The sequence below is a fragment of the Narcine bancroftii genome, chromosome 1, assembly GCF_036971445.1.
Source record: "Narcine bancroftii isolate sNarBan1 chromosome 1, sNarBan1.hap1, whole genome shotgun sequence".
Classification (NCBI taxonomy): domain Eukaryota; kingdom Metazoa; phylum Chordata; class Chondrichthyes; order Torpediniformes; family Narcinidae; genus Narcine; species Narcine bancroftii.
This window is the reverse complement of record NC_091469.1, coordinates 83,831,160-83,848,048: the sequence shown is the minus strand read 5'-3', so window position 1 is coordinate 83,848,048 and position 16,889 is coordinate 83,831,160. Positions and strand designations below refer to the sequence as shown.

The window sequence follows — 16,889 nt, the reverse complement described above, 5'->3', positions numbered from 1 at the left end:
GGAGCTACCCATCCCACAAACCCTCAGAGCTCTGAAGAGATGCCTCAGTTCTTCTCATACTATATTCAATGGGTCCCCAACTATGCGGTAAAGATTTGCCCATTGGTCAAAGCTACCATTTTCCCTGCCAGCAGATTCCAAGCTACATTCAACTGTATCAAAGATGACATCACCAAGGCCATAGATGAGTCCCACTGTTCCAAGTGGAGAGCGATGTGTCTGACTTTGCCCTGGCTTCAACACTCAATCAAACGGACAGACCCATCACCTTTTTCTCACGCACCCTCCAAGGCCCAGAAATTCATCACTCCTCCTCCTCCATCATGCAGGTGCCTCCCTGACCACCAATAACTTTCAACAGTCACCTCCTCCCACTTCAACCTTAGGGGTTGCAGATACTGCAGCTGACCACCCCCTACCCAGGCCACTGTTTTTTGCCAATGATATACAAGCTCCAGCTGACCCCAGCCCTTGACAAACTTAACAGGCCAACCTCACAAGCTGCTCAGGACACTAAGGCAGTGCCCAAACAATTGCTACGTTGCTCGCTGCGGCAAAGGAGACCCCCTGATACAGTTAACCTGTAAATATATATATGTATAGTTGTTTCACCCTCTCTTTTTTTCTCACCCCACAGGTCTCTTCTTAAAAGGAAGGGTGAATGTGGTAAATCACTGTTATGCCATGATTAGTTGCTGCCGGCTGGACACACCTCTTAAGACCAATCCTACCTCTAGCCACTTGCATGTTCTACCTTTCTCTTTGCTGCGATCGGTCAATGAGGTTGATGGTGTTCCAGTCTTTAGTTAATCAAAGCCTGATAGTTTCACAACTTTATCCTTTTGTGATTATTGATAGTACATCAGTCGAAGAGTGCCCAGTATGAATCAACTACACTATTACGTCCAAAACAGATGATCATCTAGCAAACCTTTAATACTCCCATTTTATTCTTCAAAGAAAGAGCAATGAAAATCTGAAACTTACCACACAAACTATAACTGGTAGATTTTTGATAAACAAGGTTATAAAAAGTTAGGGTAGCACAGTTAGCATAGCGGTTAGTGCAATCCTGTAACAGAGCCAGTGACTGGGGTTCAAATCTATAAGGAATTTGTACATTCTCCCCATGTCTATGTGGATTTCCTCGGGGGCCTTCGGTTTCTTCCCACCCTTCAAAACTTATTGGGGTATAGGTTAATTGGGTGTAATTGGGCGGCGCGGGATCATGGACCGAAAGGGCCTATTACTGTGCTAATGTCTAAATTAAATGAAAAATTATGGAAACAAGGCATGCAAATGAAGATAAGATACAGATTATTATAGATTAACCAAATGGAGGGCATGCTTGAAAGACTAAGTGGCCTTATTCCATTCCTACATTCTGATGTTTTACTTTCTGCAGTTGGCCACCTACCTTGGATTGTTGCAATATCTTTGTCTCAGAGTGACCCCTCCACCACAACTCCGAGAACAGCTGCTGAATGGAGACCAACTTGACCAGACCCCATGTACAGCTCCAATCATTTTTAGGTCCCCTAGAGATGTGCAGCTCCTTCTTATGCACCACTGCAGAGAAATAACATGCGTTAAAATGATTCCTCACTGCCAAAGTTACACAAAGGAATAGGGTATGCCAGAGAAGTATCTCTGGACTGTAATTGCAATGATAATGTAAGAAAGCCAGCAGCTAATTTCTACATAATAAACTCCCACAAATGTAATGAGATAAATGACCATGTCATTCACTTTAGTGATGCTGATTCAAGGATAAAAAGGCCACAAAAAAATCAGGGAACTGATCTTCAAAATGTAGTAAAACCCCCCCAGTATCTGGCATCGAAAGGAATTGTTAGATGCCTGATATGTGAATTTGCCAGTTGCTTGAGATTGCGTGTTGCCAGATTGGCGAAATAACTGCTAGGGGACACTGGGCAACTTTTGCATATTCTTTACCTATTTATATTCTGAGATTTATTTTGCCGGTTGCTTGAAATCCAGATAACAGGGATTTTACTGCAGTGGAGTAGACACTTTTGTATCCCCAGAAGGAAAAACAGGAACTCAAACTAAAGTATCTTCAACAATACAGTTCTCTTTTGATATAGCTCCATTGACTATGCAATGCTTCCTTAGTGCTGAACCATCCCACCAGTTTGAGCCTCCAACTATTAATAATGGCTCTCCAAACACTGTCCCTCTCACTGTGCAGCATTCTTGCAAAATTTCACTAGAAGTATCTCCATAGACCATTGCAAGGTTAGAGTTAAATCCATGTTCTTCTGATTTTAAGGCACAAGGGTCTACAGCTGACTACATTGGGTAAATGGTCTACATTTTTACATTCACCACATAGAGATATTGGCTCCTTGTACCTTGTCAGGCCCGCACTCTGTTCCATCTAGCAGCGGAATGAAGGAGCGGGTACACGTAGTCTGGTCTGATGGATCCGTGTGACACGATAGAACATTGCATACGTCCTGCATAAACACAAAAGCTTCTACTATTTAGTTATCAGGAAAGGAAATATGGAAAATTACAGCACATAAAATATACAGGACAAAACACAGTAAAACTATGGTATCCGGCACCTACGGGGATTAGTAGATGACGGAAAAGCGATTTTTCCAGTTACTTGAGACTCACTCTTACAATGCCTCACTAAAACAGCTATAATAAGAATAAACAGTTTAAAAGATTTAAAAAAAGACTGTACTGTATTTACACGGAACAAACTTCACTTGCATGAACATATAAACCTTAAAGTATTTTACTTTTTTTATTTGAAAACATTTAACCGTCACTGCATCTGTAAGTTCCTTCCCCTCCACGAAGACGCCTGAAAGATGAACAATTACATGATAATTATCCCCTCTCTTTTTAAACATACAAACTTTATTTAAAACTACATTACAAGACACAAAGCACACTGAGCTACAACTAAAAACCACCATTAAAATATGGCAAAAAGACACAAGAAGCAGTCATCATTACTGCCTCTCTATTACACAAATTAAAACACGATTTTCATCATCAACCACATATGTTCTTTTTTCTTTGGCTTGGCTTCGCGGACGAAGATTTATGGAGGGGGTAAAAGTCCACGTCAGCTGCAGGCTCGTTTGTGGCTGACAAGTCCGATGCGGGACAGGCAGACACGGTTGCAGCGGCTGCAGGGGAAAATTAGTTGGTTGGGGTTGGGTGTTGGGTTTTCCTCCTTTGCCTTTTGTCAGTGAGGTGGGCTCTGCGGTCTTCTTCAAAGGAGGTTGCTGCCCGCCAAACTGTGAGGCGCCAAGATGCACGGTTTGAGGCGATATCAGCCCACTGGCGGTGGTCAATGTGGCAGGCACCAAGAGATTTCTTTAGGCAGTCCTTGTACTTTTTCTTTGGTGCACCTCTGTCACGGTGGCCAGTGGAGAGCTCGCCATATAACACGATCTTGGGAAGGCGATGGTCCTCCATTCTGGAGACGTGACCCACCCAGCGCAGCTGGATCTTCAGCAGCGTGGACTCGATGCAGTCGACCTCTGCCATCTCGAGTACTTCGACGTTAGGGATGAAAGCGCTCCAATGGATGTTGAGGATGGAGCGGAGACAACGCTGGTGGAAGCGTTCTAGGAGCCGTAGGTGATGCCGGTAGAGGACCCATGATTCGGAGCCGAACAGGAGTGTGGGTATGACAACGGCTCTGTATACGCTTATCTTTGTGAGGTTTTTCAGTTGGTTGTTTTTCCAGACTCTTTTGTGTAGTCTTCCAAAGGCGCTATTTGCCTTGGCGAGTCTGTTGTGTATCTCATTGTCGATCCTTGCATCTGATGAAATGGTGCAGCCGAGATAGGTAAACTGGTTGACCGTTTTGAGACCCTGGGAGCCAACCGTTCCTGGAACCTGGCCACCGACCCCTTGGACCTCGCGTGCTCCCACTCCAACGTAACCCTGAAAGGGGGCAGGCAGTCAGCTCACCACACACCCTCATCCACCTGCTGCCTTGACCCATGAATAGGCAGTTTTGCCAGGCCCAACAGCAGCCCCACAAGGAGATCTTCTGAAAGCCCAACCTGTCCTCCACACCAGGTGGCCGAATGATCCTGTGAGAGATGGGAAAACTGATCTAAAATTATGAACATGAAGGAAACTGAAATTCATACATCAGTTAATGACTGTAACCAGTACAAGCAGGATGAGCTTGGGAAATAGGATGCAGGAAAGCAGAGTCAGCATGATTAACATAAGAATCTTCTAGTCTTTGTGACAAGAGCCACCATAAGACTAAGATAAGGAGTGGTAAGCAACAATAGAATGTAGGAAGTTGAGGTAGTTTGGTCTCCTAGCCCTAGACAGAAGTACCAAGTCCTACATATCTAATTAGTTAACCTTTCACAGATTTATACATATTAAATTAGCCAACCCTAGACAGGATGAGCCAACTCTGCATACCAAGAGACTGTAGCCCCGAGAATCAGGAAGGTGTGAATAAGGACAATAACATGAAGGGACACCGACAGGATACCCCCTGGTCCTCCAAGTATACTGAAACTGCACGTAGGCAGGAAGGATTGCCTATGCCAAACCCATCCAGGGGGTAGAAGAATGTAAGGGGGAGGGTATTCTGATACTGAAATTGACTGTATAAAAGTTGGGTGAGCCCCAGTGTATGTGTGTATTCCCAAGGTAAGGGGAAGCACCCAATTTTGCATTGTTGTTATAATAAATGTTCTTTGTTCTCAATTTTTGTCTCGAGCAATTTCTTTAAAGGTAAATTCTGTTTCTAACAAATGGGGGCTCGTCTGGGATCACACTCCCTCCACTGACAGAGTGCCCCGACGATGAGAGTAGGTGCACCCCGGCTGATTCAGCTGGACTCACGGGCGACAGGTGGCTGGTCAGTGGAAGAAGCGAGTGATATCCGAGAAGAGGCATTGAAAACAAACGACGGGAGGAAGCGCGCTAGAACATTGCTACTAGAACCCGGTAAGAGGAATTTTAATTGCCTATCAGTATGGGAAGTATGAGTAGCAAGGAAGAGAGTCCTGGTACAGGATGTGAAAACCAGATAGCTACTTACAGCCCGCTTGGGTTGATGTTATCTGAGTGGGGCACAGGAAGGACCCGTGGGAAAGACAAACTGACAATGGTCAGGTATTTTTGTATTGAATGGGTTAAAAGCCCGGTTAAAGGGAGCTCCGTGTACTGGCCAAAGTTCGGATCTGAGGATGACTGAATGTGTCAAGCTTTGAACATCTGGCTCTATGTCCAGAGGGACAATGTTGAGAGCAGGGAATATGCAGCCTGCTGGCTCAAGGGACCCATTGACCAACTGGTTTTGAACGAGAAAGAACTCAGGGATAAGAGAGAGGAGGAACCTTTTGTCCCTGAATCACAGGGGTGGGATGTGCTACATTCCCTCCCTCCACCTTATGTTCCTCCTATGCCGGCTCTTATCTTTCCTTCCCCTCCTATGACCTACCCTTCTGCACCTCCCCCTCCTCCCCCACCACTAGAGAAGAAAGAAGAGAACCGGAGTGGTATGGTGACTCGCTCACAAAGCGCTCGATTACCATCTCCGTTGACAGGAGAGAGAGATCATTGTAATTTAGAACAGTGTGAGATCCTTCAGGAAGAAAGGGCAGAACCCTGCGATTCATTTCCCAGGGAGCAGGAACACAAATCTAATAAACCAGAAACCAGCTGGATGCGACCCCTGCGGGAGGTTCCCGTGGGAGAGGGTCTTGGGTTCGTAAATGTGCCCCTGACCAGCACTGAAGTGCGTAATTTTAAGAAAGAATTGACCTCCCTGATAGAAGATCCCCAGGGATGTGCCGAACAGTTAGACCAATTTTTGGGACCAAACCTGTATACTTGGGAGGAATTAACATCCATCTTTAAGACTCTGTTTACCTTAGATGAGCGGGGAATGATCCGACAGGCAGGCATTAGAGTCTGGGATAAGGAACACCAAGGGGGACACGAGGCGACACCTGGAGAAGCCAAATTTCCCCTCACAAAACCTAATTGGGACAAAAATACCAGTGGTGGCCACACACTGATGGAAGAATATAGGATTAATTTGATCAAAGGAATCAGAGAATCTGTCCCCAAAGGACAGAATTTCAAAAAAGCCTTTGAGGTTCCCCAAGGTCCCGAGGAGACCCCCTCTGCATTTCTCAATAGATTGCGCACGGCAATTCAACAATATGGGGGTCTCAACATAGAATCTCCAGCAGGGGAACAATTGGTTCTAACGGGTTTTGTTACCAACTCAGCCCCAGACATCAGAAGAAAATTACAAAAGACAGAAAATTGGCACGAGCAAGGAATTACCCAGCTACTACAGATTGCTCAGAAAGCATTTGTCCAGAGGGCGGAAGATAAACAGAAAGGGAAAGCTAAAGTTTTAATGCAAGCAGTCAAAGGAATAGTAGATGAGCATCATGAAAAAGATAGGGATTACGGGCCAACCTCTGTACGCGGTGAGGGGAGCCACGGGTGGGGAAGTGGGGACCCCAGCATGTGGAGGAGTAGAGGAGGATTCCGGGGACGACGGGTGCCCCCTAGAAACTTTGGGAGAGATTGGGAAACAGGACCTCTTATCTGTTTCCATTGTAAAAAGGAAGGACACTTTAAAAAGGAATGCCCACTGCAAGCAATGGACACACGCTCCTATGCCCTGATGGAAGCTGATTACGAATAGGGGGGTCACGGTTCTCAGCCAATACACACCGTGGGGCTGCACGGAGAACCATTAGTTAATTTATGCATAGGACCCCACAGTGACAAGATGATATTTTTAGTCGATTCTGGAGCCGCCCGATCTAGCATTCTACACCAACCCAAGGGGGTTAAAATAGAAGGGACAGTTATAGTTTCAGGGGTGGGAGGACGAGACTTTCCAGTCCCGGTGTTGCGAGAGGTCAGAATCCAAATGGGAGATAAGATCATAATCGAGGATCTTCTATTACTTCCCCAAGCCGGAGTATGCTTGCTAGGAAGAGACTTACAGGACCAATTGGCTATCGGTACCCGACCTTTACAATCAGGCATTGAAGTACAATTCTATGTTTTGAGCGAGGAGGATCGAAAACTTATAAATCCGAGAGTTTGGGCAGAAAAAGGCAATAGAGGAATCCTCGACATTCCCCCACTACAAGTCACTTTAAAGGATACTCAACAAATTGTTAGACAGAAACAGTACCCGATTCCGATGGCTGGCCGAAAAGGTTTACAGCCCGTAATTGACCAGTTGATTCAGGATGGCATACTCGAACCCTGTATGTCTCCCTTTAATACCCCGATTTTACCTGTTCAAAAACCAGACGGCACCTACCGCCTAGTACAGGACTTGAGGGAGCTTAACAAATTCATTCTTGCCCGTTACCCGGTTGTACCTAACCCCTATACCATTATGAGTAAAATCGATCCCCATAATCAATGGTTTAGTGTTACTGATCTCAAGGATGCATTTTGGACTTGTCCATTAGCTACAGAGAGCAGAGACATGTTCGCCTTTGAATGGGAAAACCCCTTTACTGGCCGTAAAAACCAATACCGGTGGACTGTCCTTCCTCAGGGCTTTACAGAATCACCCAATTTATTCGGTCAGGTCCTAGAACAGATATTAGATGAGGCTCCTCGGAGAGAAAATTGCCAACTCATACAATACGTTGATGACTTGTTAATTACAGCGAGAACTTATGAATTAGCTAAAGATTTTACTGTTGCACTTTTAAATTTTCTAGACAAGAAAGGTCTGAGAGTCAGCGAGTCCAAACTACAATTTGTGCAATCCGAAGTTAAATACTTAGGACATCTAGTGAGTCAAGGAACCAGGAAAATTAGCCCAGAGAGAATAACTGGTATTATTTCAGATTCCCCCTCCCAAAAATGCCCAGGAACTCAGGAAATTCCTTGGGTTAATGGGATTCTGTAGAATCTGGTTGCAAAATTATTCTAACCTGGTCAAATTCCTTTATGATAAACTTCCCAGTATAGGAACCGAACCTCTTGACTGGACAGATGAAGAGATCAAAGATTTTAACTTCGTTAAACATTGCCTTACGCATGCCCCAGTTTTAGCGCTACCCGACTTAAACAAACCTTTTGACTTATGCACTAATACCAAAGATGGGGCAGCCACAGGAGTGCTCACCCAAAACAGGGCAGGCTATAGACAACCAGTGGCTTTCCTGTCAAAGCTTTTAGACCCAGTTTGTCGCGGCTGGCCAGAATGTGTACAAGCCATCGCAGCCACTGCAATTTTAGTTGAGGATGGGCGAAAGATTACTTTCGGCACCCCTATGATAGTTCACACCCCTCATACTGTCCGCAAAATTCTCTTACAGCGGGCTGGAAGGTGGCTCACGGACTCGCGAATTTTAAAATATGAAACGATCCTAATGGATAGCAATGATTTGACCTTACTTACAACTAAAACTCTCAACCCAGCAGCCTTCCTCATCGCTCCAACTACTGACCAATCCTCAAACGATTTAGAACATATGTGTTTAGAGGTTATCGACTTACAAACCAAAATTAGGGAAGACCTAACTGATGTCCCTTTAAATGAAGGAGAAAAATTGTTTATTGACGGCTCTTCACGTTGCATTGCAGGAACCCGCTATAGTGGGTATAGTGCAGTGGATGGTAAGCAAGGACTGGTGATCGAAGCCGGTCGCCTCCCTGGTCATTGGTCAGCACAATCCTGTGAGCTATATGCCCTCTGTAGAGCACTCCACGAACTAGAGAACAAGGTAGGAACTATCTACACTGACTCTAAGTACGCTTTCGGTGTAGTCCATAACTTCGGTAAGATATGGAAAGAACGAGGGATGATAACTGGCAAAGGACAGAAGTTAGCCCATGAACACTTAATTATCCAATCCCTAGATGCTTTAACACTCCCGTCCGAAATTGCCATAGTACATGTGCGGGGACACCAGACTGGTAACAGTCCTGAAGCTAGAGGCAACAGGCAGGCTGATGCAGCTGCCAAACAGGCGGCACTCGCAGAAAAGATTCACATGCACCAGCTACTGCCCACACCAATAGAGATTAAAAAGACCCCCATCTTTTCACGGGAAGATGAGGTCTCAATGAAAGATAAGGGATTTCGCCAGACTGCCGACGGGTTGTGGTGGACAGCAGACGGACGGCAAGTCCTTAACAAAGCCATAACTCGCCAAGTTATAGATTAGCTACATCAACAAACACATTGGGGAACCCAGTCCCTTGTTGATACCTTTGGACGTTTCCTTCACTGCCCTGGCATATACACTATTACTAAACTCGCTACTAGATCTTGTCCCATCTGTCAGAGGATCAATAAGAAATCGATGCGCCATGTAATGTCTGGCAGTCGCGACATTGCCGTTCGCCCGTTCCAGCGCATACAAATAGACTTCACTGAACTTCCTAAAATCGGTATTTACAAATTTCTCCTTGTCATGGTCGATCATTTTACACGATGGGTTGAAGCTTTTCCTACCCCGAATGATCGCGCCAGCACTGTCATCAGAATACTCATTGAATGTGTCATTCCACGATACGGTATGATGCAGACCATTGATTCAGATCGAGGTACGCATTTTACCTCTCAGATTCTACAGGGTGTCTGCAAGAAGCTAGGAATAGACTGGCAACTACATACCCCATGGCATCCTCAAAGTTCGGGTCGAGTCGAACGTATGAATCAAACTTTGAAACTTCAACTCACCCGACTTCATGAAGAGACTGGTCTTTCCTGGATTAAATCATTACCATTAGCCCTGATTAGAATTCGCACAGCCCCTCGTAAAGACCTTGCAGTCTCACCGTACGAGATGATGTTTGGGCTTCCATTTATGGGGTTCCACACTGATTCTCCCATCCCCGAGGCTAATGACCAATACATTCCAAAATTTTTACAAGGGCTTTCTACTTCCATCTACGACTTGAAACAAAAGGGACTATTAGCCCAAACTCCACCCTTAGACTTTCCTATACATTCTATTAAGCATGGGGCAGTGACCACAGTGGTGGACCAGTGAGGAGCTCTGAGGCTGAAGAACATGCAGACAGTGGGCTGTTGATGACTTGAGGTGAGGAACTTGCACAGGCTGTGGACGGCCAGCATATGTGGTCGAGGGATTCAGACCAGATTGTGGAATGCTGGAGGTTGGCTTGAGACTGTCTAAAGGGGTACAGGACCGGGATACAAGATGGTGCCAAGGGTGCTGGAGGCTCCATGATAGTTTCACAGGTATGCACCTGGAGCTCAGATTGCCGATGGTTTGGACTGAAATGTGTGGTTGCAGAGGTGTGGGAACACGAGATGAATCCATGGACACTCAATGATTCTGAAGGGACTCTCTTTTGGATATCTTTCTCTGACTCTAATGGGTGCTGGGTGAATCATTGTCTGCCTTACAAAAGACTAAAGAAAATTTTGTGTAATATCACATTTTCTGTTTTAAAATAATCTTGAATCTTAAAAAAAAATCTTCTGGAATCTTTGTTAATTATCTGGGAAGATAACTTTTCTGAGGTAAGCTGGTGTGATCTGAAATGCACTGCATGAGGTGCAGTGGAAACAGAGTCAATAGTAACTTTTAAAAGGTAACTGGGGAAATATTAGAAGTTAAAAGACACAGAAATGCTGGAGGAACTCAGCCGGTCTTGCAGAGTCCGTAGAAGGTAAAAATATGTTACTAACGATTCAGGCCTGAGGCCTTCTTCAAGGAATTATCAAGAAACAGGAAGTCATCTAAATAAAGACTGAAGAATAGCAGGGGGAGGAGTCCAGACCAACAAAAGTTGTTTATTGGATATGATAAGAGGAGAGGTGAGAATTTATATTGGCTTTGTGAAAAGAGCCAGAGGGAAAAGGGAAGAGAGAGAGAGAGAGAGAGAGAGAGAGACTGTCAGACCGACAGACAAAGCAGGGGGGAAAGGTGACAGGGGGAAAGGTGAGAGGGGGAAGAAGGTGGGAAAAGTTTAATGGAAACTGATGGTCGGTGTTAATGTCACCCAGTTGGAGGGTGCCCAGACCTAAGATGAGGTATTGTTCCTCCAATTTGCAGGTGGTCTCAGACTATGTCAGCAAGAGAACGGGACACTGAATTGAAATGGGTGACCACTGGGAGATCCATGCTGTGGCAGCAAAGCCAAGATACTCGGTGAAGTGATTTCTTAGTCTGCGCCTTCAGTCTTTATTCTGATGCCTTCCTGATTTTTCCCTTTTCCTTGATGAAGGACTCAGGCCTGAAACGTCAGAAATATATCTTTACCTCTATTGGGCGCTGCAAGACCGGATGAGTTCCTTCAGTTTTTCTGAGTGTCTTTACTGCAATCACAGCTTTTGCAGACTTCTGTGTTTCACTTAAATATTAGAAATTACATGGAGGAGGGAGAAAGTACTGGGCAAGTGGGGCTATCTGGATAGTTTGTTCAAGGGCACAATGATCTCCTTCTAATCTGCAAGTGAACTTCTGGCCACAGTACACTAGTTGACTCTAATGGTTGTCATAGCCGAAGGGCGGTAGTGGGGACAAGATCCCACTGCTACAACAAATGCCTTTCATGGCATGTGGATCAACCAGCCTCTGACAACCAAGTCCAACTCCTGGCCTTCACATGTGGCTGTTCTCACTGATAGGAGAAGGAGCAAAGATGGGCCACTGGTACCATGAAACCAGTTGCTCTGGGCAGATGGAGCTTGTTAACCACAGATGGCAACTCATCTAGGAGAGGGAAAACTCGGATTTCAAACCTTTGCTGCCTTATGGCTATACCCACTCACAGGAAAGGCTTTGGAGTAAACCCAAAGGAAAAATCTGGAGTCAGAGTCCCAAAGGCGCCTGACTGCTGTACTCAGCACCAGGTCGGCAACTCCTGCAATGCTCCTGGCACAAAACTATGACCTTTGTCATTCCTTTGGACCTGTCATTAGCATAGAGAGGGGGGTCCTACTGCATGGGCAACAGACGGAACTCTGCACTGGCTTGCACCCTGGAGAGGCTAATCCATAGTGACTACGAGTCGCAGTACCCATGGTCAACCATGAACAACGGAGGCCAAAGAGAAGATACTAGTTGATCTTAGAAACCACTTACGATGTCATGTCTCCTGAAGCTGCAAGAGGACGCCTTGCCTCCAAAGGCTATCTTGCACTGGTCATCCACCCCATAGTACAGACCCGGCTTCTGGCTGGAGAGATCAGATTCTGTTGCTGGTAGGTCATCCAAGCACATCCCTTGTTTTGTCCTGGCAGAATAAACGCAGCCAAAGATTACATCAACAAGGAGTCCATTTCACTCTCAACAGAATTGGAAAAGTAGATTTTTAGTAGTGCCTAATACATCCTCGGGATATTCCAAAGCTCTTTATTTTTTTTAAGTACAGTAAAACCCCCTGGTATCCAGTACCTATGGAGATTGGTGGATTCCAGATAAATGTATCTTACTTGAGACCGACACTTACAATGCCTAATACATCCGTATTAAGAATAAACAGTTTAAAAGACAAAAATACTATGCTTACTTCCACTGAATAAACTTAACTTGCATGAATATAGAAACCTTAAAGCATTTTACTTTATTTACAGTCACTTTCTTTTTTTTAAATTTTTTAAAATTTTTCGCACTATGAACCATATTGACCAAAATACACATAAACATTTCCCTCTTGAATATACACAGTGTCATTTTCTCCCCTTTTCCCCTTTCCCTTCCCTCCCTCCTTCACCCCCCCTCCCCACCCACTCAATGTTCAACATATATGATACATTAAACCCATTAAACAATGTCATCACACAATGAAAATAAACAAGAAAATTGTGTCATCTACTTTTACACACTGGGTCAGTTCATTTTGTCTTCTTCTCCTTCTGTCATTTTAGGTGGTGGAGGTCCGTGGTAGGACTTCTCTTTTGTGTTCCATGTAGGGTTCCCAAATTTGTTCGAGTACTGTGATGTTATTTCTTTAATTATATGTAATTTTTTCCAGTGGAATACATTTATTCATTTCTATGTACCATTGCTGTGTTCTCAGGCTATCTTCTGATTTCCAGGTTGACATAATACATTATTTTGCTACAGCTAAGGCTATCATAATAAATCTTTTTTGTGCTCCATCCAAATCGAGTCCAAGTTCTTTACTTCTTATATTACTTAGAAGAAAGATCTCTGGATTTTTTGGTATGTTGCTTTTTGTGATTTTATTTAATACCTGATTTAGATCTTCCCAAAACTTTTCCACTTTCTCACATGCCCAAATTGCATGTACTGAAAACATCTATCTGATACTGTTGGGTCCCATTTATTTAACTTTTGGGGCGTGGTGTATAGCCTGTGTAAACCAATTATATTGTATCATGCATAACCTCGTGTTTATTGTATTTCTCATAGCTTTTCCCATGTTTCATTCTTTATCTTTATGTTTAGATTTTGTTCCCACTTTTGTTTGGGTTTACAGCTTATTTCCTCATTCTCTTTATCTTGCAGTTTGATGTACATGTTTGTTATAAATCTTTTAATTATCATTGTGTCTGTAATCACATCTTCAAAATTGCTTCCTTCTGGTCATCTCAGCCTGCTTCCCAATTTGTCCTTCAAGTAGGCCTTCAGTTGGTGATAAGCAAACATTGTACCGTGAGTTATACCATATTTGCACTTCATTTGTTCAAAAGATAATAATTTATTTCCCGAAAAACAATTTTCTATTCTTTTGATCCCTTTTCTCTATTTTCAGTCACTTTCTTTGAAAACATTTGACTGTCGCTGCATCTGAAGATTCCTTCCCCTCCACGGCTCTGCCCAAAAGACGAACATTATGGATAATTAACCCCCCCCTCCCCAAGTTTACAGATAAAGCCTCCATCCGTGGCAACTCTTACTAAGCAGAGATAAGGAGACACTTGAGGATTACGGAGTCTCCAGGATCCTAACTCAGCAACTTCTATAGTGACTGTCAAGGTGAATGGACACCCAACTAGATGCTTAATGGACAGTGGCTCTACAAAAAGTTTCATAGACTCTCAGACTGCTTGGGAATACAAACTTAAACTGTTTCCTTCCAATTACCGTATATTTCTAGCATCTCATTCGCACTCTACTTGTATCCAAGAACATTGTACTGTACATTTGTCTTTTGAAGGGGGGGAGTTTTGTAAACTTCAGTTGTATGTGCTTAATAATTTGTGTGCTCCGGTACTGTTGGGTCTTGACTTCCTGTGTCACCTTAAAAGCATGACCTTGGAGTATTCTGGTCCCCTCCCTCCCATAACATTTCAGAACGGAGGGCCATTAAAATCAGAACCCACATGCAGCCTCTCCACACTTCATATTGATCCCCCATCCCTCTTCCCAAACCTGTCTCTGGATTGCAAGCCAATTGCTATGAAGAACAGGGTGCTGTTCGACAGTAAAAGAGGGCAAAATCAAGAATGAAAAATTGCTAGGTGGAGGATCGAACTCTCCACCTACAGTTTTGACATCGCATACTGGCCAGGGGCCCTTAACAAGCCTCCACATACCTTGTTCAGGGGCTGCTGTACCTCCGCACACACCGGTCAATTCATACACAATGAGCTCTGCCATCCAGGGGTCACCCGCATGGCTCATTTTGTTAAATCCCCCAATCTGCCCTACTCAATAGAAGACATCAGGGAAATGACCAGGTCATGCCAGGTCTGTGCTGAGTGCAAGCAGGAGTTTTTTGGCCCTGTGAAAGCACACCTGATTAAATCATCCAGGCCCTTCAAATGGCTCAGCACCCCTCTACGAATGGGAACACCTTCTTTCTCTCAGTCATCGATGAGTACACCTACTTCCCACTTGCCACCCTGTGCCCAGAAACATCCGCCTTGTCTGTTATGAAGGCCCTAGACTCTTTTTTCACCCTGTTCAGGTATCTCGGCTATATTCATAGTAACCGGAGCTCAGCCTTCATGAGTGATGAGCTGAGTCAGTACCTGCTGGTGAGGGGCATCATATCCAGTAGGTCTACCAGTTAACTCCCGGGGGATCGGGCAGGTTGAAAAAGAGATCTGGAAGGCTGTCAAACTTGCCCTGAAGTAAAGAGGCCTTCCAGACTTGCGTTGGCAGGATGTCCTCCGCATTGCGCTCCACTCAATTCGTTCACTACTCTGTATTGCGACCAATGCTACTCCTCATGAACTCATGTTTAATTTGACAGAAGGTTGGCATCAGGGACTACACTCCCAGCCTGGCTCACTAGTCCTGGTCCGGTCCTTCTCAAGAAGCATGTGAGGAGAAGCAAGACCGACCCCCTGGTAGAAAGGATGAAATTGCTCCCTGCCTACTTCATGTATGCCTACGAGTAGTACCCAGATGGCAGGGAGGACATTGTCTCCATCAGGGATCTGGCACCTGCTGGAACCAAGGATCTGTTGCCTCAGGTGCTCCACGAGCTACCTAGCTTTTTTTCCCCACCCCCACCCAGGGCTTCAGGGGACCCAGTTCAGGAGGAGAGTGAACCCCCCTCCATCACAGGTGGGCCAGGAGACTCAAGACGCCCAAGGACCCCGGGGCTAAGGCACTCCACCAGGATCTCCAGACCCCCGGACTGCCTGAATCTGTGTCTTTTACCGGCTTCTGAACCTTGTTCCCTTCATTCACAGACCCTTAATTCTGAAGAAAGGGGTGAATGTAGTGAACTGGGATTCACTAGAAGTGTCCTGTACTAACGACTGGCCCCGCCTCCCAGCTCCTCCTCTAGGAGCCCATATATAACCCTGGTTTTCTGCCTAAACCCTGAACCCCTCTGAATCCTGTTCATAAACCTACCTGTGTTGTAAGCTAATAAAAATGTTAGTTCTCCCTCCAGTTGAGTGTGAGCTTCTATCAACACTACAATCTGGAGCAAAATGGATCCATCAGGCAGATGCAGCATGGATTCATCAAAGGCGGGTCCTGTTTGAACTTACTGGAGTTCTTTGAGGATATAACAAGCGCAGTAGATAGAGGGGAGCAGGTGGAGGTGTTTATCTGGATTTCCAAGGTGCTGCATTAAAGATTTATGCACAAGACAAGGATGCCTAGAGTTGGAGGTGATGTATTAGCATGAATAGACATTAGCATGGATTGATTAACCAATAGAAAGCAGAGATTTGGGGTACAGGGGTGCTTTCCTGGTTGGTAATCAGTGATGAGCAGGGTGCCAACGGGGTTGTTGATGGGCCAGCAACTATTCACGATGTACATTAATGATCTGGAAGAGTGGACAGAGTGTAGTGTATCTAAGTTTGCTGATTACACTAAATTGAGTGGAAAAACAAAATGAAGAGAGGAGACACAAACTTTCTTTATATTCATTTGAGGTTTTAAAGTTGAAGAATGTTCTGATTTAAACTAATGCAGGAATTCTGTTTAGTTGTCAAAAAATTCTATTTCCTCTGTGAGAGAATCCGGAATAAGGATCAGAGCAATTCTGTTTGAAGGAAATCAGGAAGTACTTATACATATAAAAATCTCTCTGGCTACAGGCTATTAACATTGAGATATAATGAAAGCTTTTCTGGCTGACATCGATAAATTGGTTAAGCAAGGTTATCAAATGAAATGGCAGAAACATAGGTAATGGAGCTAAAATATGGATCAAGATCAATTAAATTCCAATCTGACCCATTAGCTTACTCTCAAACATGAGAGAAAATGTTGCCTGTACAATCCAATATGTCTTACTTACTGATATAGATCTGAAAGGTATTACAGTAAAATCCGCAATATCAGAATTCAAGCAACCACCAAAAATAAAATCGAGGAAATAAGTAAATTTTAAAAATAAAATAAATAAGAATAAATAAAAGTTTAAAATTGTAAATGTTCTCCAAAGCAACACACAACCCCCTCCCCGGTGAAGAGGAGAGCAAAATTTCAGCTAGCGGCGCATTCCGG

General features: G+C 44.4%; 1 protein-coding gene across 2 annotated transcripts in view; it reads right to left on the bottom strand.

Annotated features, from left to right (window-relative positions):
- adamts13 (ADAM metallopeptidase with thrombospondin type 1 motif, 13) overlaps nt 1-16,889 on the bottom strand; it is a 138,267-nt gene that overhangs the window by 87,410 nt on the left and 33,968 nt on the right. For both annotated transcript variants that reach the window (XM_069931357.1, XM_069931353.1), the window contains exons 10-12: nt 12,087-12,237; nt 2,376-2,480; nt 1,418-1,569 (exon numbers count right to left, since the gene is read on the bottom strand). In XM_069931357.1, the coding sequence (XP_069787458.1) occupies nt 1,418-1,569; nt 2,376-2,480; nt 12,087-12,237 (408 nt within the window). The remainder of the gene's footprint in view (nt 1-1,417; nt 1,570-2,375; nt 2,481-12,086; nt 12,238-16,889) is intronic.